The sequence below is a fragment of the Dryobates pubescens genome, chromosome 5, assembly GCF_014839835.1.
Source record: "Dryobates pubescens isolate bDryPub1 chromosome 5, bDryPub1.pri, whole genome shotgun sequence".
In the NCBI taxonomy this organism is placed as follows: Eukaryota; Metazoa; Chordata; class Aves; order Piciformes; family Picidae; genus Dryobates; species Dryobates pubescens.
Genome location: NC_071616.1, coordinates 9,767,287 through 9,790,826, shown reverse-complemented (window position 1 = coordinate 9,790,826; position 23,540 = coordinate 9,767,287). Strand labels below are relative to the sequence as shown.

Genomic DNA, 23,540 nt, shown 5'->3' with positions numbered 1-23,540 from the left:
AAGGCTCAAACCACCACACATCTTCACTGACAAACATACAAGAAAAAAAGCAGCTTCTCAGATGATGTGACTGTCCTCATTGCAAGCTCATTCATCAACTGCCAAACACTCACAGGCTATTGTCCTCAAAGCAGATAGGCAGGGACAAGCAACTGGAAACCCTAACAAAGTGGAAGAAATTGGTGACACTTTGATCTATTTGGGATAAAGTGCAGAACACTTGATCTACACCTCAGTTACTTCTAGAGTAAATTTATGTTTGGAAGTGAGGAGCAAAAGGTAGGCAAATTCTAAGGATCTCTCCTTCTGAGTTCAGGTGTAACCACGCTGCACATCTATCATTAACCAGAAAGGAACTGAGACATAGCATTGAGCAAGAAAGGAACTGAGAAACTTGTTAGCTTGAGAGGTAAGTAGCACAAGCAGAAAGGTGAATAAAAATAAATCCAGAAGGAGAAAAAAAAAAATGACTTCACAACAAATAAAAGAAAAGCTTACACCACCAAAATGAAAACATTGCTGTAATGTACCAGGTGAAGGTCAGGAAAGGAGAGATTCATTCAAATGTGAATGGAAGCCAGGATAAGAACATAAAGCCCAGGGAATCAGGGAATTCCTTTACCTATCTCTGCTAAGCTGGTGAATCCTGGAAAAGCAGGTGCAGTTCTCTGGATTTTGCCAAGGTTTGGTGCACTGGATGACCACTGTTTGTATCCTTCTACCAGAGCTTTCAGACTGAAATAGTAGAAATGGGAGGAAATATACCATGTGTACAACCAAATTTCATTTCCTTCTATATTCTCTGTTGCTCTATTCAGGGTATGCATATATTACATTAACTAATAAAAGCAGAAGTCCTCCCACAGCCAGACATTTTGCAACATCTTTACAACACCTTAAAAACAATTAATGTCAAAGTCCCTTTCTCATTTGTTCCACCATGGCAATCAAAAGACCTCTGCTGATAACCAACAGCTATGAATGCAGAATAATAGAAACCATCACAAAAAACAGATTAAATGTTTTCTGTTTAAACCAAAGCAAAACCTACCATGGCAGGCAAAACACAAAGTGCTCAGCAGGAGGAGAGGAAAAAGATCTTCACAAACCTTTCCATGTGAAATACAAATGAACAAGGAAAGTCAAAGATCACTCACTGGGACAATAATATGATAAAGCCATTGTAACAGCAGAGTCATCCCTCTATTATAAACCCAAAGCCCAATATTTCACCACTGAAGAAAACACTGCACTCAAGTGCAGACAGTTAAAAGCATAAGTTCTGGATTATGAAGAGGTAACTAAAATCACAAATCATGTCATTATTTCTTTTACAAGAAAAAACAAGACAGAAAAACCCAAACCTCACAAAACCAAATGAAAACCCCAACCCCAAATCCCTACTTTGGCTGCCTTTAAAGGTATGTCAGCAGGCAGTTGAATTCTTTAGTAGTCTCCATGCAGAAGTATTCATTACCATCATCCTGGTTGCTCCCTGCAGTATTCTAATCACATCAGAAAACTTCAGTAATCAGCATAACTTTATGACATATCAACACTCAAAGTTTTATTGTTTGGTTATCAGTATAGCCTGAACTGGGGGATTTCTGGTGCCTTTCTCCAAACTCCAATGTGAAACACATCATAGTGTTGGTGTAAAGGTAACACACACTTAGGATACATAGAAAATGAATGAAAGGAGTTTGAAAGATGACCTCAACTGCACACACAAGAGTATCAACTTTTTACTGAAAGAACCTAAAACTTAAAGGAGATGAGACCTCTTCCAGCTCCATTACTGTCTTGTATTGTTCTTTCATAAAACAGGTCCTAACTCATTACAATCCTTCCCTTACAGAGAAAGAGGGATATGAACGTAGAGAAGTTCTCATTTGTGATTGTTATTTTCCACCAGAACCACTGTGCATTTCTAAGATGGCTTTCATTGCAGGATTACAAAGTTATAGGAGGATTTTTCTGCCTTGGTATGTATTTTTCCTCCATTCTGTACCTAACTGGGATGCTCTGCTTGTCACCAAACTATATTGCTACAGCAAGGTCCAAGGTCTAAACTTGATTCAGCACATATTGTACTGGTTGAAGGCAATGCTGTAAGAATTGCACTAGAAGTATCCTGTGGAGTTCTCAGCTGCCCTGAAAGTCCATCATTTCCTCCCATCATTAACCATTCTGGCAAATAGGGTACCCTGTTATGAACTTGGAACCCAGACAGGACAATGCTGTACCCTACTTGTCAAGACATGACGGCATGGTTTTACAACAGAGATGCAATTCATTGTGTGGGTCTGTTCTGATCCACTCTCTCCACACTAGACTTAGCTGTGGAACACAACCCACCAAATAATGAGCATTGTATCTAAATTATTGCTGTGTACAACACACATAGTTAGGATAAGTACTTATAAACAGAGCAGTATATGAAGGGAAAGCTGGTAAGTAAAACCAAACCATGTTAGTACTGTGGTCACCCTCAAACCCAAAGGTCAAAACTCTTTACAATACAGGTAGGAGACTATAGAGGAAGAGATTTCAGTGGAGCTGGGAAAACACATATATATATACTCATATATATATATACACTCTGTTCTGTATATGCAGAGATAGCAAATTTAAAAGTGATCGGCAGCAGTAACCTTCAGTTAGCCTTCACTTTACAGTCACAGTTATCTGGGAGTATCTGGTCGTATCTGGTCTTGGGAATTGCCCTTTATTGTACAGTAGGGCACATCAACTTAGTTTGCTTCCTTATGGCTTCTCAGAGCAATCCCCCCTTGCAAAAAAACAGGCTGAAGATTTGCTCTTACTGACAAAGAGCAGCTCAGACTAAGCAGAAAGATAAATAGCTACCAGAATAACTTCAAGGCCTGGTACATTTGCCTCAAGGTTATAGAATCTTCATCCTTCCCTTTCTTATTTTGCACCTTCTCCCTTCTCTCTCCCTAATTACAAGCAGACCCCAAAGACCCACGCAGAGGATAGCTACGCATCCTCTTAAATGAGTCAGTAGTGTGCTTCTGAAAACAATCCAAAACATGCCTACTACAGCAGTATTGCCTGTTACTGCTTCAAGGAAAGATTTACTGCAATGATTTGAAAGCACTAGCACCAAAACTATTTCACTCATCAGCCTGTCAATTCGGGAACCTAGAGACTGTTGGACCGGACAATCTCTTGAGGTCCCTTCCAACCTCTAACATGCTTTGTGATACTGTGATACCTCTAATCTATTTACATTACCTAACAGGAAGGTTATTACTATCTGTTGTATTATGGTTGATCTACCTCTCTGTTGTCTTTTTCTACTGGGAAGTCAAAAGCACCTCCATACAACTGTAAGATGGGATCTCCAGTGTCTTAATACCATTCTGTAACACAATGTTAAGACATTAATACTGTCCTGAGTAAGAAGTGTCTTTTCTCAGACTCACCTCTAATAAGCTTGCAAGATTTTAAGAGATAACTGCTAAAGGACTATGACTACCCCACATCCAGCACCACCTTCCATAAAAACCAGTAACACCACCAGCATGAAAATGCCACAGTAACAGTCTGAGAGTAATAATCAATGTCAGGTCTGAAGACAGTTAAGACTTCAGCAGATATCCTTGAGAATATACCATAAGGCAACAAGTGAACTGTCACAACACTGATGCAACATAAAACCCAGTCTTTGCAGCTCAGCACAGCCACTTCCTGCTGCTGTGCATATTCCTTATGCTCAGACAGATGCGGAAGGGTGAATCATAGAATCACAGAATCACCAAGGTTGGAAGAGACCTCAAAGATCATCATATCCAACCTGTCACCACAGACCTCATGACTAAACCATGGCACCAAGTGCCACCTCCAATCCCCTCTTGAACACCTCCAGGGATGGTGACTCCACCACCTCTCTGGGCAGCCCATTTCAACTGCGTAACCTTTTCATGATTGGCTTTATTTGATGTTTATTGTAAGACAATTTACTTGTATTACAGAACTTCACTGCAATTCTTGAATAAATTTGTAATTCTCATCTGGAGAATCTCATGTGGAGAATTCATGTAAAGTGATAAAAGTGATTTCAAGTTCCAAGTCATATAAGCAGCTGTGTCATGGAGAAGACTTGACCTAGCCTTTTCTATCTCTAGTTTCTCGCCTCACTTTACCCCAATATTTATCCACCTACCCTCCAAAATTTTTACTACAACATATTAAAAATAGCAAGGACCCTATCATTTGAATCACTACTGCTGATTCTAACTCTGTCCAGCTAAATTAAAATCTGCAGTCTGCTGTGATCTCAGCAAGAAGCAGCAGTTTGCTGTATGTTGGCTTGCTGGAATATGTCCAGAGAAGGGCAACAAAGCTGGGAAGGGGTTTGGAGCACAAGCCCTGTGAGGAGAGGCTGAGGGAGCTGGGGTTGTTTAGCCTGGAGAAGAGGAGGCTCAAGGGAGACCTTACTCTCTCTACAACTACCTGAAGGGAGGTTGTAGCCAGGAGGGGGTTGGTCTCTTCTCCCAGGCAACCAGCACCAGAACAAGAGGACACAGTCTCAAGCAGCACCAGGGGAGGTTTAGGCTGGATGTCAGGAAGAAGTTCTTCACAGGAAGAGTGGTTGGCCATTGGAATGGGCTGCCTGGGGAGGTGGTGGAGTCACCATCACTGGAGGTGTTTAGGAAGAGACTGGATGGGGTGCTTGGTGCCATGGTTCAGTTGATTAGATGGTGCTGGGTGATAGGTTGGACTCGAGGATCTCGAAGGGCTTTTCCAACCTGGTTTATTCTGTTCTATTCTATTCTATGTTAACCTTACTGCTCTCTCAGCAATGCCATTCATGTTTCAGATACAGTGATGGCATTTTACAGAGTATTTATTGAGTCACCCTGGGAAAAGTGATGAATTCTATACAACATCTCAGTTGTAAAGGGAACAGTTTTAAAAGCAACCATCGCTAGCAAGAAGCTCCTTTCCAGCTGTCTGTGCCCAAAAGCAATTAACTGCTTCAGTGATGAAGAGAAAACTGAAGAGCTTCATTCCTAGAATTCTTGTAACAGGATTTTAAGGTAGAAATGTTTTTCTACCAGCTTCAGTGATCTCCTGGCCTTTTATATAATTAATGAGTGCAAAGTATGACATCTGTTTTAATTCTGCATAATGTTATACTCCACCTACAACATAGGTAAAGCATAGGCAGGAGTTGAAGAAGCTTCCTCCACATTGCCCTGTTAATATGTCAAGGGTACCTTTAAGGAAGAACACATTTGAATGTCATTAGAATGCTAAGGTCCAGGCCATCTTGCATAAGACTGAAACAGTGATGCATTATGTAAAGGTCTACTTTACAGGAATTTCACAGCTGAGCACATAATCTTAGAGCCATATTATAACCATGTATTTTCTTTTCCCTGCTAAAAAATATGGCAAGCCAAATGATCTATTTATCAGCAGAAAAAATTTCAAACTCCATTAAAAAAGAATAATAATAAAATCACAAGGCATTCAAACCTCTCAGAAGATCAAGATACTCCTATGTTGAAAGCAGCACTCTGGCAATGATCCATTGGAATCACGGTATAAATGTTTCACATGTGTACAAAAAAAAGAGAAGCCAAAGAATAGGAATGTGAAGAAACAGAGGCACAACCTGTACCTCTGCATACATCACATTCAGGATGCTTTCACTCAAGGTACATGTGGTATGTGTCCTTCGCAAAAGCCTGAAGGGAAAATATTTGCCTGGCTCTGTCAGATATTTTTTGAATAACAGCATTTAAGATGAGGAAAAAGCTAAGAATTGTAAAGCAGAAGTAGTTTCAGGTATGATGGGAAACCACAGAAAACTGAGCCTGAAAACAAAGGCAAGCTAAGAGAGAGAGTTTTGCACAGTTAAGAAGTCCTACTGCTTACAAATAGACAGCATCGGTCAGTGCTGGACCTCTAGCAAGGGACTAAACACAACACACTTGGGTAATCTGTTCTGAATCTCTAACATCTCTGGTACAGCAAATAAGTTTGGAAACAGAAAAGTGTTTGCAAGAAGATAGGCAAATCTCCTGTAAGCCAACTCATAACCAGTCTTAGAACCTGGAAACCAGAACAATTTCAGGACTTCCCTTACCCATCTTCTCCTGCACCCAGCTCCTTGTGACAAAGGGAGCTCGGTCCCCAAGTGCGTCCCTTTTTCTTTTGGCCTCTCTTCTCTTCTTCCTCTCCTTCTTCTTTTGGAAGGACTGAGCTCCGTCCCCAGGTTTTACTGCTTTCAGCAGGAGTCACTTCACAAGTGGGAAGAACAGTGGAAAATGGGAAAGATAAATAAATTTAAGAATTGGTTCCACAGCAACAGAAAGAAAGCAACAAAGACTGGAACAGGAATGAAAACATCCTTTCAGGCTTCTCTCAATTCTGACCATTAATCAACACAGATCTAACAACTAGATTCCTTCATAATTAGTACAGATAGGCTGTACAGCTTTATTCCATCACTGGTTTCTTTTTTTAGAGCAACCAGTCGGATACCAGAGACACAGTCACAATACCCAATACAAACAACACACATTAATTAATATCCCTTTTAGACTTCTAATACATGCCTGTCTGCCTCATTCTGTGTTATTAGAGGAACATTCTTTCCATGGCAAGTGCCTTTTGTTTTTTTCACTCCCAGCAGTATCTTAACCTGCATCAATAATGTTTTATGGATCTTTCTGCAAATTAGTACTTTTTCAATTGACCTGCACACCTAAGAAATGTATTTCCTATACAATTAGACAGCAGCATTTCAAGAATGTGGGTAAGTTTTAGACTCCATAGAAGGTGGTACTCCCCCCAGTCACCAATACACTTCAGCTTTCTCTCTAAATGTGTACATGGAGGACCCAAGACAAGCAGTTATGAACTTTTTGTTTTCCCAGTCCTGTCCTAGATATGGAACCTTGGCATCTTACCACGCAGACAGACTGCACATTTCCAATATTCAATACTACATTGAGCTCCTTACACTGTATGGCCCTGAGTCTGGGAATAATGGTAGGACTTGCAGGAGGACTGGAGCAGCTGCTTATCAAGCTTTTCCTTTTATCCATCGTTGGAGAAGCCTGCACAGTGAATTTATGCTGGAAATCTGGTTACCAAAAGAAAAGAGAAAAATATCAGAATGAAAGCTCAAAGGTACAGTTAACATTCTTTTTTTTTTTCAATTAACTTTTTTTTTCCCCAATTAATGTTCTTTTTTTTCAGTATAAGAAAACAAAGAAATGGTAATTCAAAGTGTGCAATTTACAGGATCTACGTAGAAGTTTAGCAAAGATGTTAAGTTGCTGGAACGTGTCTAGAGAAGGGCAACAAAGCTGGGGAAGGGTGTGGAGCACAAGTCCTATGAGGAGAGGCTGAGGGAGCTGGGGTTGCTTAGCCTGGAGAAGAGGAGGCTCAGGGCAGACCTTCTTGCTTTCTACAACTGCCTGAAGGGAGGTTGTAGCCAGGTGGGGGTTGGTCTCTTCTCCCAGGCAACCAGCACCAGAACAAGAGGACACAGTCTCAAGCTGCACCAGGGGAGGTTTAGGTTGGATGTTAGGAAGAAGTTCTGCATAGAAAGAGTGATTGGCCATTGAAATGGGCTGCCCAGGGAGATGGTGGAGTCGCCATCACTGGAGGTGTTTAGGAAGAGACTGGATGGGGTGCTTAGTGCCATGGTTTAGTTGATTAGATAGTGTTGGATGATAGGTTGGACTTGATCTCAAAGGTCTCTTCCGACCTGGTTAATTCTATTCTCTTCTACTTACGGTCAAGAGGTGCCTTGTTTTGCAGTTTCCTCTTGACATCTTTTTGTCTCCATAAATGAAGTTTAACAGTTAATTGGTATCCTCTCATCATACACAGTTACTTCAGAAGAAAGATGTGTGCTCACACTCACAATGGTACATCTTCTTACTGTATGTGTGCTATATACACACACAGAGAGCCCTGTGTGTTGACTGACATTCATACCAAAGTATATCTGTATACAAATTCCTTTCACCATATCACCATTTCTTAAGCTTAGCAAAGCCACCAGCAACAGGTGTTTACAGACACAGTTAACACACACATTTCATCACCACTGCTCATCTCAATGGCCAATCTCTTGCAGAAAACAATGAATACAGTGCAAGGCATCATCCTTGACATAATGATGCACCTTAGGCGATTTACAAAATCCACACTCCTGTTCTTTTACCAAAGCTGAGTCTCCATTATATAATCTGCAGCAATGCCAAAAAAATCCAGTAGATCGCAGAATCACAGAATGTTAGAGGTTGCAATGGTCTTCCAGAGATCACCAAGTCCAACCCCCCTGCCAAAACCAAGATCACCTAGGGTAGTCCACACAGGAATGCATCCATGCAGGTTTTGAAAGTCTCCAGAGGAGACTCTACAACCCTCCTGGGCAGCCTATTCCAGCACTCTGCCACCCTCATTGTAAAGAAGTTTTCCCTCACATGGAGGTAAAACCTTCTGTGTTCAAGCTTGCATCCATTGTTCCTTGTCTTATTACTGTGCACTCTCAAAAAGAGACTGGCCCCCTCCACTTGACACCCACCCTTCAGATATTTATAGACATTGATCAGATCCCCTCTCAGTCTTCTCAAGACTAAACATCCCCAGGTGTCTCAGTCTCTCTTCACAGGGGAGATGCTCAAGTCCTCCCTGTCATCCTTGTGGCTCTGTGTTGGACTCTATCAGATCCCTGCCTCTCTTCAAATGGGGAGCCCAAAACTGGACACAATATTCCAGGTGTAGTCTCACCAGGACAGAGCAAAGAGGCAGAAGATAATGGTTTCTGCTGCATCATTATGTAAAGCATTCCCAGAGCAAGAACTTCCATAATTCTTTATGTATACTGCTTGTTAAATTGACCATTTTGAGTATTAACATGCTAAACTGTAACACCAACATTTTTACCATGAAGCATATATAGCCACTGACTAACAAACTTGTAACATCTCGAATTTACTTTTGGCCTTCATACTTGGAATGCTGGGAAATGCTAGCCACCAGAGCATCACATTTCATTTCATGATCCCAAAGAGGCATGTTTTTCCCAGAGCATACACAATACTTTCTAATGCATAAGCATCAGTGAAGGAGAGCTTCCAAAGCCACAGGTTCACCTGCTCCTCCCATTTCACCTGACACAGACTAACCTGAAGGCAAGCTGATATGATTGCCATCTTTTAACTTGAGCCGGCTCCTCTTGAACTTCCCCATGCGCTTCTTCACCCGAGGCTTCTCCTGACACAGCTGGTGGATGATGATGTTGAGCTCCCTTTCCAGGATGTCAATCTCACGTTCTGCCAGCTCCTGCTCCCGCCTGCGTAGCAACTCCTCATGGTTCTTCTGTTCAACAGCAGCACGACTCAGCTCTTCTTCCCATGTGCGCAGCTCCTGCAGGGAGATAGGGAAGGAGAAATGAAAAGCTACCTTGTGACTTGTGGTTTAAGACTGACATAACCTATTCTGAAGGCACAGCAGCAATGCTCACAGCACTGCTAGCACCACTGTTTAAAGGCTCAGCTGAAAGCCAAAATCCTAAAACGATCCTCAAGAACTTCTGTGCTTGCCATTCATGGCCCTTCATAACATCATTAAGATTAGGACATCAGCACTTTTGAGGCCACACCCAGAATCCAGTATCCACTTTTGGGCTCTCCAGTACAAGATAGACATGGACATACTGCAGAGGGTCCAACATAGGGGCATGAAGATGATAGAGAGTGAAGCATCTATCCATTGAAGAAGTGCTGCAAGAGATAGGACTATTTACCCTAGAAAAGAGAAGGCTTGTGGGAGTAGGTTGGGAAGGGAGTACCCTGAAGGAAGGGTGCAAAGAAGATCGAACCAGGCTCTTGTCAACAGTGACCACTGCCAGGACAAGAGGTAATGCATGCGCACTGAAATACAGGAAATTCCAGCAACTCTTCCTAATTGTCAGCATTACTGAGCACTGGCACACATTGCCCAAAGAGGTTGTAGATTTTCCCTCCTTGGAGACATTCAAAAGCCATCTGGCGTTGCCACACTACATGACCTGCAGAGGTCCCTCCAGCTTCAACCATTCTGTAATAAGGAAGTGAATCCTAAATTCATTGTCATGAGAAAATGTGCTGGATATCTGACATGAACATGTTTACAAGAGCCACTGCAGAGGACAATGCATATGGGAACTAATCTAAGAAGATTTAGTCATAAAGAGAGGATTACTTCTTCCAGTTATTGTTCAGCAAGTACCTACATTAACTTTGGTATTGACTTAAACTCTTAAAAAATAGCCTTGCCATCTCATGCGTCATAGAAGAGAAGGAAAAACAGAAAAAAACCCCAGCTCTAATAAAAATGATTGAAGCAAACATCATCAGGAGGTCGTTCCCATCATTTCCCAACAAGCATGGCTGCTCCTTAGGCAGAAAGATGCCTAGGGCAAGCTTTTCTGTCTTTCCCTTGTTGACAAAATGAATCATCGCAAACTGTCCTTGACGTCTCAAAATGTCTTCTCACTGCACTCCTCTCACCACAAGGGCAAAAGAATTCAGCACTCAGAACAATTATCTCCAGCTGGCTAATTCCACAGCAGAAGGTAAAAATCTAAAGAATTCAAGTTAAACTTCAGATGGATTTTAGTTTGGATTTGAAAAACAAAACACCTCAACAACCCCTCCCCCAAAAAGTGCAAACCAAAAAAACCCCAACACATCGTCGTTGCTACCTGTCCCACCACCCTGGAGGTTTAGCACATTTTAATCCTGAGGTGAATAGGATAAAAAAACCTCCAACAATCTCTTTCCTCTTTGCTGCAGAGGAATCCAGTACTCCAAACCTGAGGGCAGTCTGGCTACTGCTGTTCGGCCTTCTGTTTGCCTGTTGAAGTTTCTAGTTTTCAGAAGCTGTTCCAGCACAGTTAAGCCACAGGATAACAGCAGCAGGGAAATGCCTGCTGGTTTATTTTCCCCCAAAGCTACTACAATATGTATTGTTGTAGTACTTCTCTTCCTTGCCCAAAGGTCTCCTTTTCTTTCTCTCTGCCTCCTAAACCCAAGTTCTGAGCTCCAATCAAGTTGGCTGCTTATTAAGAATTTGGTCTTAGGCAAAAGACCATGAACTTAAAAACACATTGCTTTTCTATTTTTCATACTCACAACTCCAAAGACAGTCTCTGTAAGGACCACAACACAGAGGTAGCAAACTGCTTTCAGCAAGTTTACCCGAAGAAAACTTCAGCTTTTTAACTTCTGCTCTTTGATGTTGATGGCCACGTGGTCCTTTTGTTTCTGTTAGCTTTTTTGTTTCCTGCTATTTACCCAGGTGGACTTCAATTGTAACAGTTATTGGACCATCCCCATGGTAGCACTCATGTTTATTAGAGTCTCTCCACATCCACTGTGCCCAAAACCTTGAAAGCACAAACCTGACGGAACTGAAGCTGCAATGTTTGCTAGAGCATATATGCTGAAACTACCTCTCCCACTTTTACTGTTAACAGTTATCACTGAGCTTCTCGGTTAAGATGCTCACCATGAAATAGTTACATCAGATGCATTAAACAATGAAGGCAACTCACTATAGCAGCTTGCATAGTGTATCATGGAAGCTCACTGCAATATTAGAAAGAGTAGCAGCTTAGCATGCAGGTATTTATTTTACTCATGATTCTGCTCTTGTGTGCAGCATTACCTGCTATTGAATCAGGGACTTATTACAAGCTCCAGTAAAGCACATACAAAATTAACTCTGGGATGCACTGAACAATGATGCATGATGAATTATGAAATGGGGAAATTATGATCCGGAGAGCACAAGTATGGAGAGTTCTTCTCTACTTACCTTTTCTTTGGCTCTGAGCTGATCAAACATCTCTTGGATCTCTTGTTTCCAGTCTTCCTGCAGGGAGTGGAAGGAATCTTTGGGCATTTCAAAGAAACCAGACTCTTCTATGGCAGTGAGATGGTCTAGGATACTGGCAAAAGAAGGTCGTGAGTGTGGGTCGGGGTTCCAACAATCTAGGATAGAACAAAGACAGGCAACTGTTCGACATCTCTTAGTATGGAGGTTTGAGAGGATGAGCAGTACTTTACTGATCCCCAGTGGCTGAGAGTGGCATGCACACTGTGTTACCCCATACTTCCCATTTCCCTCTTGCATTGACTATTGTCCAGGCACAAGCCCAGGTACAGAATTCCTGCTTTCATGCTTAGACAAACATCCAACATCACTTAAGGTATTGAACTACCTGATCTCTAAGTTCTATTGCACCAATATGCCAAATAAAATAGAGGTTTACTCATTTCACTGAAATGTACATTTTCAAGTGTGTATTAGAATAGAACAGACCAGACCAGACCAGGTTGAAAGAGATCCTCAAGATCACTGTGTCCAACCTATCATCCAACACCACTTAATTAACTAAACCATGCAACCAAGCACCCTATCAAGTCTCCGCCTGAACACCTCCAGTGATGGTGACTCCACCACCTCCCCAGGCAGCCCATTCCAATGGCCAATCACTATCTCTGTGTAAAACTTCTTCCTAACATCCAGCCTAAACCTCCCCTGGTGCAGCTTGAGACTGTGTCCTCTTGTCCTGTTGCTGGTTGCCTGGGAGAAGAGACCAGGTGGAGGCCTGTCTACAACCTCCCTTCAGGTAGCTGTAGAGAGCAATAAGGTCACCCCTGAGTCTCCTCTTCTCCAGGCTAAGCAACCCCAGCTCCCTCAGTCTTTCCTCATAGGGTTTGTGCTCCAAGCCCCTCACCAACTTTATTGCCCTTCTTTGGACACGCTCCAGCAAGTCAACCTCCTTCCTAAACTGAGGGGCCCAGAACTGGACACAGTACTCGAGGTGTGGCCTAACCAGTGCAGTGTACAGGGGCAGAATGACCTCCCTGCTCCTGCTGGCCACACTGTTCCTGATGCAGGCCAGGATGCCATTGGCCCTCCTGGCTGCCTGGGCACACTGCAGGCTCATGTTCAGCCTACCATCAACCAGCACCCCCAGGTCCCTTTCTGCCTGGCCGCTCTCCAGCCACTCTGACCCCAACCTGTAGCTCTGCATGGGGTTGCTGTGGCCAATACGCAGAACCCGGCACTTGGATGTGTTAAATCTCATGCCCTTGGACTCTGTCCAGCCTGTCGAGGTCCCTCTGCAGAGCCTCTCCACCCTCCAGCAGAACAACTCCTACCCCCAGCTTGGTGTCATCCGCAAACTTACTGATGATGGACTCAATGCCCTCATCCAGATCATCAATAAAGATGTTAAAGAGCATGGGGCCCAGCACTGATCCCTGGGGCACACCACTAGTGGCTGGCTGCCAGCTGGATGTGGCATCATTCACCACCACTCTCTGGGCTTGGCCCTCCAGCTAATTCCTAACCCATCGCAGTGTGCTCCCATCCTCACTGTGTATCTCTCACCCAGAACTCAAAATCTCTCCTGCAAAGCAAACTGGTCATAACTTGAGTGAAAATAGGAGATCCAAATAAATAATAGCATAAAGCAGTGCATTAGGACTTTTTGTATTTTTAAGGGGTTTTGACTGAGAGAAAACTGTTTATCAGGCCTTTTCTTTTGCTTTTAAGAGAAACCACAGAAACAAGCTTTTCACTTACAGTCTACTGCAATGGCTTACCCAATTAGAGAGGTCTGAAAATGCAGAATTTAAGGTACCCACATGATGCAACTCAACTAGCAATAGTGAAAAACAAAAAAAAAGGTACTCCTTTTAGAGTGAGGGGAACTGAACGCTGAAAACAGAAAATGGTATGAAGCAAATATCTCAAGCTACAAAATCATTAAACCCAGATTTTTTAAAAGCCATTAAGTCAACATGTTCAATTTAACACTTTGGAAATCCTTACTCAAGTCCTCCTTCTTTCTTCACCCTTATTTTCACTCCTGCAGAAAACATTCTCATTCTATACTGCCCTGTACTGGCACTTACTCTGGTTCAACAAACATCCTTATTCTCTTCGCTACTGCTAGACTCCTGCATGCCAAAATTTGAGAACCACCAAACAGAAAAACTTAGCATTCCAGTGTATCTTAAAAGGAATTTGTGCATGAATGTAAGAAGCTAACACCCAGGTCTCCCTCAACACGTTCATACTATTATTGCTCTAAATGGTCACTGGATCCAAAGTACATTTCTGCAGCATGAAGCAAGAGTTATAACCATGTTCTAAATTTTCCCAGACCTCATACAGTGAAGAAAAAAGGAAATAGTATTTAAAAAAATAAAATTGGTGATATCCTAAAAGCCATTCATGACTTTTATGGATAGAAACACAGCCAGGAGCAGCTGTAATTAAAACTAAATAACACTTAACAAAATCTGTGCAGTTGCTGAGGCTTGGTTTTTCCACATCCTCTCTTTGATTTTAGCCCTACTGAGATTTTGCATTTGCAAGCTTTGGTTTCAAAATTGCTGGTATCAAAATGCTAGTATTTAAGCATCTGGTCAGCTTCCAGGAGGTATAAGAACACATTTCTGCTTATGGATTTCAAATTGCTTCTCTTACCAAAATGGAGAACTGAGGATGTTAAGAGTGCTCTGAAGGTCCCCTGCTGCTGACCAATTAGTAGCAATGGGTGATACAGCTGGACTGTCAGCACCATAATCCCTGCCTCTTTACCCCAGGTTTTAAGCATAGCAAAGCAAACATGACCCAAAGTAAAACAAAATGCTGCAGCCAGCCAAATGCATGAATGAGTGAACAGGATAACTATGCAGGTGGCCCGTGGCTTTTATTTTCCCAGGCCTAGATCTGCCATTATTTGCACTAATGAGGACAGTTGTAACATACAAGTCTTTTCTGTATAGAGGGAAAGTTCAGCTTTGTTGTCTCATTGAAGACCACCAGGGCAGTAATTCAAAAGTAAAAGTAGCATTAGGGGAACAAGAGTTCACTCGAGATGGGAAACAGCCCGTCAGAAAAAACAGTTTTGAAGCAGCAGAAAGTAATTGTTTTCTTGTTCTCTTCTTGCCCCTGCACCTGGAGAAGCCAAGCGTTCCAAAGCCATGTGGGTGCTTACCCCTGTGCTGCTGGGTTCAAGCACAGGCCATGTGCCTCTGCCTGACTTTCCCAATAGAGGGCATTATTTTTAACTCCAGCAGTAGATACCTCAGTCATACTGAAGAAATTAACAGTCCTTGCTTTAGAGAGCCATGTCAAATCAAACTGCCCCAGCACGACACTAGAGCTGGTAGATCCACTGACTCTTTCAGATGTAGTTTCTTGCTTTACATTGCTTCCAAGCTACACCTGCAACCCTGCTGCTCTTTGCTGTCTACTAGGATATTTTGGTTTTAGCCAAGAGAAAAGACAAGTGAAATGCAGAAGTATTCTAAAAGCTGAGAAATCAAGAGGAAACATTCTCTTACTTGAGTCAAATGCCTCTCTTGGGGCTAAAAACATCACCAGAGGCCAGAGAATATCAGTTTTATGTTCAGACTCATTCTTTGCTCACTAAGACTGTAAAACATAGAATAGGTTTGATTGAAAGAGAACTTTAAGGTCATCAAGTCCAACCATTTACCAAGCACTGTAAAGTTACAACTAAGTCACATCCATACATCTTTTAAATACCTCCTGGGATGGTGACTACACCACTACCCTGGGCATCCTATTCCAGCACTTGACTACACTTTCAGGGAAGAAAACTTTCCTAATATCCAAGCTAAACCTCCCCGAGCACAACTTGAGGCCATTTCCTCTCATCCTGTCACTTGTTACTCAGGAGAAGAGACCCCTACTTTGCCACAGCGTCCTTGCAGGTAGTTATAAAGAGCAGTAAGGTCTTCCCTGAGCCTCCTTTTCTCCAGGCTAAACAACCCCAGTTCCCTCAGTCACTCCTGGTAAGTCTTGTGCTCTAGACACTTCACCAGCTTCATTGCCCTTCTCTGGATACACTTCAGCACTTCAATGTCCAGGATTTGTTTCTCATGTTTTATTTCTCTTTACCTCAGTTTCTGAATATACCAGAGAGGTATAAATATCTTTATTATATAAAAACACCTGCCATATGAGGAGAGGCTGAATGAACTGGGTTTGTTCAGGCTTAAGAAGAGAAAGCTTAGAGGAGACCTCCTTACCAGTACAAAAAGGGTGGCTACCAGGAGGAAGGAGACTCCCTTTTTACAAGGAGTCACATTGAAACAACAAGGGATAATGGACTGCAAGTTACTCCTGGGGAGATTCTGAATGAACTCCAGAAGAACATTTGTCACCATGAGAACAGTTAGATATTGGAATAATTTCCAAGGGAAGCAGTAGATTTCCCTACACCGGACAGTTTTAAGACTCAGCTTGACAGGGTGTTGGGCCATCTCATTTAAGCTATACTATCAACCAGAAAGGTTGGGTCAGATGATCCTTGGGATCCCTTCCACAGAATGCCAGGTTGGTTCTGTGGAAAACCTTGGGAACAGAACACTCAAAAAAAACCACTAAAGGTGCTACTGTGTAAGAAAGAGGAGGGAGGGAGTGGCAACTGAAGCTCAGGAGGTATGTAATTGCAATAGCCAGCAGAGCAAGTCAATGAAGCTGGTGAAGGGTCTACCCCAAAAGCTACCTCATGGAATCCCTTCTAATAAGTACAGCAGTTCTGATGATAAATGTCTGTATTTATTTCATCCATACATAGCCCACCTTAGGCATGAACTACCTCCACACACAAACCAGAAAATCACATCATTCTGACAGAAAATTTGGGTTGTTTTCAAATGTCAAAGCCACATTTAAACTCTCTCCCTGAAATGTCAGCAGCATAAAGTTTGATTTCCAATCAGTCTGACAGCACCTAGCAAAGTGTTCAAGCTATGAATTCTAAAACAAGCTCAAGACTTCAAACCTGACTAAAATCTGTGACATTTTAGTATTTACTAGAAACCAGCAAGGTAAATGATGCCCATAATAAAAACAGGAAAGGAAATTTCTTTCACCCACCACTGTCACAGCAAACTAACAGCCAGGCCTAGCTCCTGTAATGATTTGCACCACTGAATAAAAGCGTCTGAGAAATCTGTGCTCTTAGGTAGCAAAACCAATACAAAAGGCAATACTCAAGTGTATCTTTAAAAATGCCAGAAACTGCTCTCACACCACAGCTGGCTTACCTTCCATGAGTTTGGCAAAAGGCTCTGGACACGTGGAAGGGATTGGAAGGGCAAGTTTATTCATGGCAACGCCATATGCTACTGCAAGACCATCAATTCCTCGGAACGGTACTTCTCCTGTTAGCAGCTCCCAAAGCAGCACGCCGTAACTAGCCAGGAAGAAAACACAAAAGAGAATAGGTGTTTCACTTGAACATGTTCTTTGTTAAGAAACAAGACAGTACCTGAAGTGATTGGAGTGCGTCTGGTACACTGAATGAACGACAGTTTTGTGGGCAGGCTCATCATAGCTGCCAAGCTAGTGATGTGCCTTACTTCCCCTGCTTTTTTAACCAAGACTGAAATAAGATGCTGTTTTCACCTTGGAGGCAGAAATAATTTTCTCTCTTGAAATTGGGAAGAAATAATATATCCTCAGAATATTATCATTGCTTCTAGGAAACCTGAGTCAGAGATAGCTTTTGCATTCTTAGTGATCTGACAGGTTTTTCTCCCATTAATGTGTCTTACACTTTTGAACTCATTTACTGCCCACTATGTTCTGTGGCAGTGAGTTCCACAAATGTAATGATGCATTGCCAAAACAGTTTATTGTTTTGTGCTTGTCACTTGGTAATTTCATTTGCTTCCCTGTAGTTCTCTCAACACAGGGGAGAGTGAATGTACATTCCCTATTCGCTTCTTTCACACTATCCATGATTTCACATTCTTCTACTACACTCTGCCTAAATCATCTTCTTTCCAGCCTCCAAAATCCTAATCTAGCTAAACCCTAATCTGGTTACTCTCCTGAACAGAAATAATTTCATATCTTTCATTGTCCTTGACATCTTCTGTACCATCTCATTCCATTTAAACTTTTTATGTTGGAATGACCAAAATCACATCATGGTTTAAAGATATGGGGAGATACAGTATTTCCTCTTTACTTCTTTCTTTAAATTTTGATTTGCCACTTGCCTTTCTGACTCCTTACAAAATGAGCCATGTTACAGTAACCAGTATTTTCCTTAGTGAATCATAAGAGTCAAATTTAGATCTCATTACTGTACACGTGCAATTCTCCCACGGCTACCACGTATATCACTATTTTGTCTGTTTTATCATTCAGTAAAGCAAAACTTGTCCTCAGCTCTCTTCAGCAGATTAATTTTTCTTATCCTGAATATATTAAAAAAAGAAAAAGTAACACCAAAAAAAGTCACCTGCTCATTTATGGCTTTTTTTCAAATCACTTGTGACTATGTGGAGCACAGAATTCCCCACCAAGAAAGCAGATCTACTCTTTCAGCAATTAAATATTGACTGAGTGATGAGAAACAGACTTCCCCTCTTTTCCCACATCAACTTACTGGGAAAGCTTTTGACTGAAGATTTTGTTGAAAGTTTTTACACATCCAAATATTGTATAAGCAACCCTACCACTTCTCCACATATTGAATTAACTCCTTCCAGAGTTTTCACTCATTCACATTTTCTTTCAACAATAGCGGACTCTTCCCCAGATATACTCATATATCCACAAACTCCCCACTCCTTTGTGCTGTTTCCACCATTTAGCAAAACTGAAAATCAGACTTGCTGATCCTCAGGAAGCTCTTTTAAGACCTATCATCATGTTTGCTGCCTTCCATTTCTCTGGTATTAAGGCAGCACTAAGCAACAGATTACAAAGCACAGCTATTAACTCAGCCGGCTCTGGTGTTCCTGTAGAAAATTTGAGTGTTAGTGTAAATACCAGCAATTTCTTACTGTTCATTTTATAAGGCAGTTTTAACACCTCTGTGGGCAGTACTTCACTCTGAGATGTCCTCCAGCTCAGTGTCCTTAAAGAGAAATTTTCATCTCAAAAAGTCTCTCTTCACTCCATTCTAGCAGGCATAAAAGTCATTAAGTTTTTTCTCCTGTAGCCTTATCTTCTTCACAGTCATATCTTGGTCACTTCCTTGCTGACTGTTCTCCTGTAGGCTTCTCATCTATGTTGCATTTGAAAGCAATTGATTTATTTTTATGCTTTTCACAAGAATCTCCTCCAAAAAAATTATTTCATTTTTGAAAGTGTTTTACATTCAACTTGCCAGCACTTAAATCCTTGCCCAATTATCCCCTGACACAGATTCGGCTTTGGATGGATGTCTTCCAGCAGTCTCCTCTACATCATCTCCTTGATTTGTTTGAAGTCTTTCCTATACACTCACTCTGAGATTTAACATACTGTCCTTAAAATACATCCAAATTTTGTGTTCCCCTTGTCATTTTTACACAAAGTTCCACAATGTCTTCATTAATCAACTTGGTATTAAACAGTATTGTAAGGGACTAATTCTTCTTAATTGCTCTCGCAAAGATACTGCATCTAACTACACATATATTTTGACCATGGTCATACTGTACAATTTTGAAGGTCTTTAGGTATGCTTAGGAGGCCAAATGAAAAACTGCTTTCTCCTCCTAAAGCCTCCTTGAATAGCAGCTCCATGAAATGGTCATTTCTGAAGTTGAAAGATTAACCCCTTCTTGTTTCAAAGCAACACCTCTCCTATCCATTTGGGAGTTAATTCTCATTATCACAACCTGTACTCTTGTAAGCTCCCTCCCAACCCTGCCAAGTCTTTAAGATTCATTGTAGCTGGTGCCACATTAGCTGGACAGTCTTAATACTACTTTTTCTACTTAGATATAGAATTTCAGTCGCTAGATATTCCACTTTGGTTGCTAACACAGCTAGTTTACTTTATTAAGCAAATTATATAGAACCAGGGCACCAAGTGCCACGTAGAATCATAGAATCAACAAGGTTGGAAAAGACCTCAAAGATAGATCAAGTCCAACCTGACACCCAACACCTCAGGCCTACTAGACCATGGCACCAAGTGCCACATCCAATCCCCTCTTGAACACCTCCAGGGATGGCAAGTCCACCACCTCCCTGGGCAGCCCATTCCAACGGCTAACAACTCTCTCTGTGAAGAACTTTCTCTTCACCTCCAGCCTAAACTTCCCCTGGCACAGCTTGAGACTGTGTCCTTCTTGGCCACCTGGGCACACTGCTGCCTCATGTTCAGCTGACTGTCAATCAGTACCCCCAGGTCCCTTTCTGTTTGGCAGCTCTCCAGCCACTCTGTCCCCAGCCTGTAGCTCTGCATGGGGTTGTTGTGATCAAAGTGCAGCACCCGGCACTTGGACTTGTTGAATGCCATCATGCTGGACTCTGCCCATCTGTCCAGCCAGTCAAGGTCCCTCTGCAGAGCCCTTCTACCCTCTAACAGATCAACACCTTCACCCATTTTGGTGTCATCTGCAAATACTGATGACTGACTCAACCTCCTCATCCTCAGCTCCCTGATTTAACAGGATGGGGCCCAGCACTGATCCCTGGGGGACACCACTAGTGACTGGCTGCCAGCTGGATGTGGCACCATTCACCACCAAGTCAGATACTTGCAAGCAATCAGCCTTCTTGCCCAAGGTACTATACTACATATATACACTATATTTTTTCACCTAGACAATCTGTTACATTTTTCCTATGTAATTCATACTCTTGGTATCATAATGACAATAGATTATTCCTTTCCATCTAAGTTCTCGATTCCTTACTCTCTTAGAAAGGCTCATTTGAAAAAACAACACCAAAAATCAAACCCCACAATTAAGAATTTCCCACATTTTTTTTCAGCCCTCTAGGACTCATAAGACACTCAAAGAAAATTAATGCTGGACAGACTATGTGTTTGTCCTGCCTAAATCAGATCGATGATTCATGTTACTTCTCAGTTTGAATGCAGTGGTGATACCAAAATGTAAGAAAAATTACCACAGAGTTGTGTATTTTCACACTAGTGCTGGATAAAGAATGTATTAACTATTTCTCTTAATGGAAGGGTTAGGAAAGCATTATTGATGTGCTTAAAGCATTTCTTTTGCATGGTAATTTTTGAAGGACAAGAGAATGGGCAGATTGGTGCTTCTTCTAAGAGGACAACAGAAGTGTGTGTGTGTATATATATATATATATTTTGCAGGAAAGGTCACTTTCTGGCACAACTGAATGCCACCTCTTACCCATGTACAGTTCACTGCTGAGAGTACTACTTCTACAGAACTAGGGAAACACTGTGTGGCATTGGCACAACAATCAGCCCAAGTGATTAAACAGCTAGAGAGGTGCTGAACAGACTGTTTTCCATTAACACTCGAGTAGGGGATTGGGAATTACAAAGGAAAAAGCCAGTGACAGAAGATATTTACACACAAAAAGGCATAGGAAGAAGGAAACAAAGGCCTCTCCTCATTATCAGCAGGGATGAACAAGAACTGATGAGGCTCATTTATTTTTCCAGCATCCAGTCCCAATTTTTGGACTTTAATTACAACATGAACCATGTGATAGAGACCATGTGTCCAAGTCAACTGACACTTGTATGAATAATTAACCATCTCCCAGTGATCCAGTAATCCCTTAAGCCATTTAACATCAGGTTCAATCCCACACACTGGATTTCCAGAGAAGGAGGCTGGTGGTCTGCAGGATTTCACATGTGATTTTGCCACCTCCCTTTTAAGTCTGTGAAGTTAGAAAAAAAAAAACAAACAGTAATTTCTTCTCACTGTGGTTGTTCGATAGCATTTGTACCACAGGTTCCACTAATCCGTCTCTCTAGGTTCAGCACTTTCCATGTGAAATGAGCTATTACAGCCCATCAAGGAGAACTCAGCAACAATAAAAACTAGAATATTACTGTTAAGAAAAGCACCTTCATTACATTTTAATGGCTATTAGCAGTTTTGCATGTTACTGGACTGGCAGTTCCAGAGATGCCCATGTCAGGGGGTTTGGAAGTAGATGATCTTTAGGGTGCCTTCTAATGCAAACCATTCTATGAATCTATGGATCTAATTCCTGTTGATTTCAGTTGTCAGCTGTGTGCTTCTCCCATGTCAGCTTCTAGTCAAAACTTTTCTGCCAGGTACCAGAGTCTCACCAGTGCTTCACCACATGTGGACGAGTACAGAAGCCTGCAAGCAGTCAGTTGTGGACAGAAGTGCTTGCCAACACTTCATTGAAATTAAATATTCTAATGACTGAAGTTCCTACACCAATCACTGAATGCATCAAACATCTTGATGTACTCATCACATGGGTTTAGATAGTTCTGGTATTCCATTCCTAAATGAAAATTAAATTTCTAATTACTTCACTCATCTCAAGAGCACACACATCATAAACACATCTAAATTTCGGAACACAGTGAATCAGATGAAAGTTACACGGTGGCTCGATATTCCTCACACCTCCCATGCTGACTTTCATCTTTTAAGCAGCACAAGCCAAAAAATGAGGTGTGTGCAGTAAACTGAAATACACTTCAGCAGTTAAGTGTAACAACAGGGAAATTTGAATTACATCAGCTTGCTGCACTGTGCTGGATAAGCTGTAGTATCTGTGCTTCAACTTCACCCCTGTAAATCCAAAGCAAATACATGACTACTCTCAAACACAAAGAGATTTACAGGAACTGGCATATTTAAATAAAACTGTAGCTTCTTTGCTCTCTTTTCTATATATCTAAAGCTTGTGAGTGCACCATAGCAAATTTCAAAGCAACAAACTTTCACTAGCAGGATGTACTTAAGTACCATTATTATCAACAAGCTCTACAGTGGCCTAGACCCTGGTAATAGACACCAGGGCATGGGAGCACTCCTCAGCTTCATAACTTCTTTACCAACCCTCCTTTCACAGAATCATAGAATCAATAAGGTTGGAAAAGACCTCAAAGATCATCATGTCCAACCTGTCACCCAGCACCTCATGACTACTAGACCATGACACCAAGTGCCACGTTCAATCCCCTCTTGAACACCTCCAGGGATGGTGACTCCACCATCTCCCTGGGCAGCACATTCCAATGGCGAACAACTCTCTCAGTGAAGAACTTTCTCCTCACCTTGAGTCTAAACTTCCCCTGGTGCAGCTTGAGACTGTGTCCTCTTGTTCTGGTGCTGGTTGCCTGGGAGAAGAAGAGACCAACTCCCTCCTGGCTACAACCTCCCTTCAGGTAGTTCTAGACACCAATAAGGTGTCCCCTGAGCCACCTCTTCTCCAGGCTAAACAATCCCAGCTCCCTTAGCCTTTTCCTCGTAGGGCTTGTGCTCAGGGCCTCTCACCAGTGGGTCAAAACCAATGAACCAAAAACCAAAACAACCCCCCCCAAAGAGAACCCAAAAGCAAAACATCTAAACAACAAATTTATTTATTTTTTAAACAGATCTTGACAGCTTCTTTGAAAGGAATTGCATGAAGCAGTTATTTATGACTCAGGAAAATTCAGTCCTAGCAAGCATCTTTTTCAGTATCTTCTTTACCTGTTTATGCAGTGAGAACACAGGCAGAAT

At 41.9% G+C, this 23,540-nt stretch overlaps 1 protein-coding gene across 1 annotated transcript in view; it reads right to left on the bottom strand.

Moving 5' to 3' along the window:
- MAP3K9 (mitogen-activated protein kinase kinase kinase 9) overlaps positions 1-23,540 on the bottom strand; it is a 62,192-nt gene that overhangs the window by 5,484 nt on the left and 33,168 nt on the right. Inside the window, exons 4-9 of the mRNA XM_054161569.1 lie at positions 17,142-17,290; positions 11,857-12,032; positions 9,183-9,423; positions 7,001-7,123; positions 6,122-6,275; positions 623-735 (exon numbers count right to left, since the gene is read on the bottom strand). Of these exons, the coding sequence (XP_054017544.1) occupies positions 623-735; positions 6,122-6,275; positions 7,001-7,123; positions 9,183-9,423; positions 11,857-12,032; positions 17,142-17,290 (956 nt within the window). The remainder of the gene's footprint in view (positions 1-622; positions 736-6,121; positions 6,276-7,000; positions 7,124-9,182; positions 9,424-11,856; positions 12,033-17,141; positions 17,291-23,540) is intronic.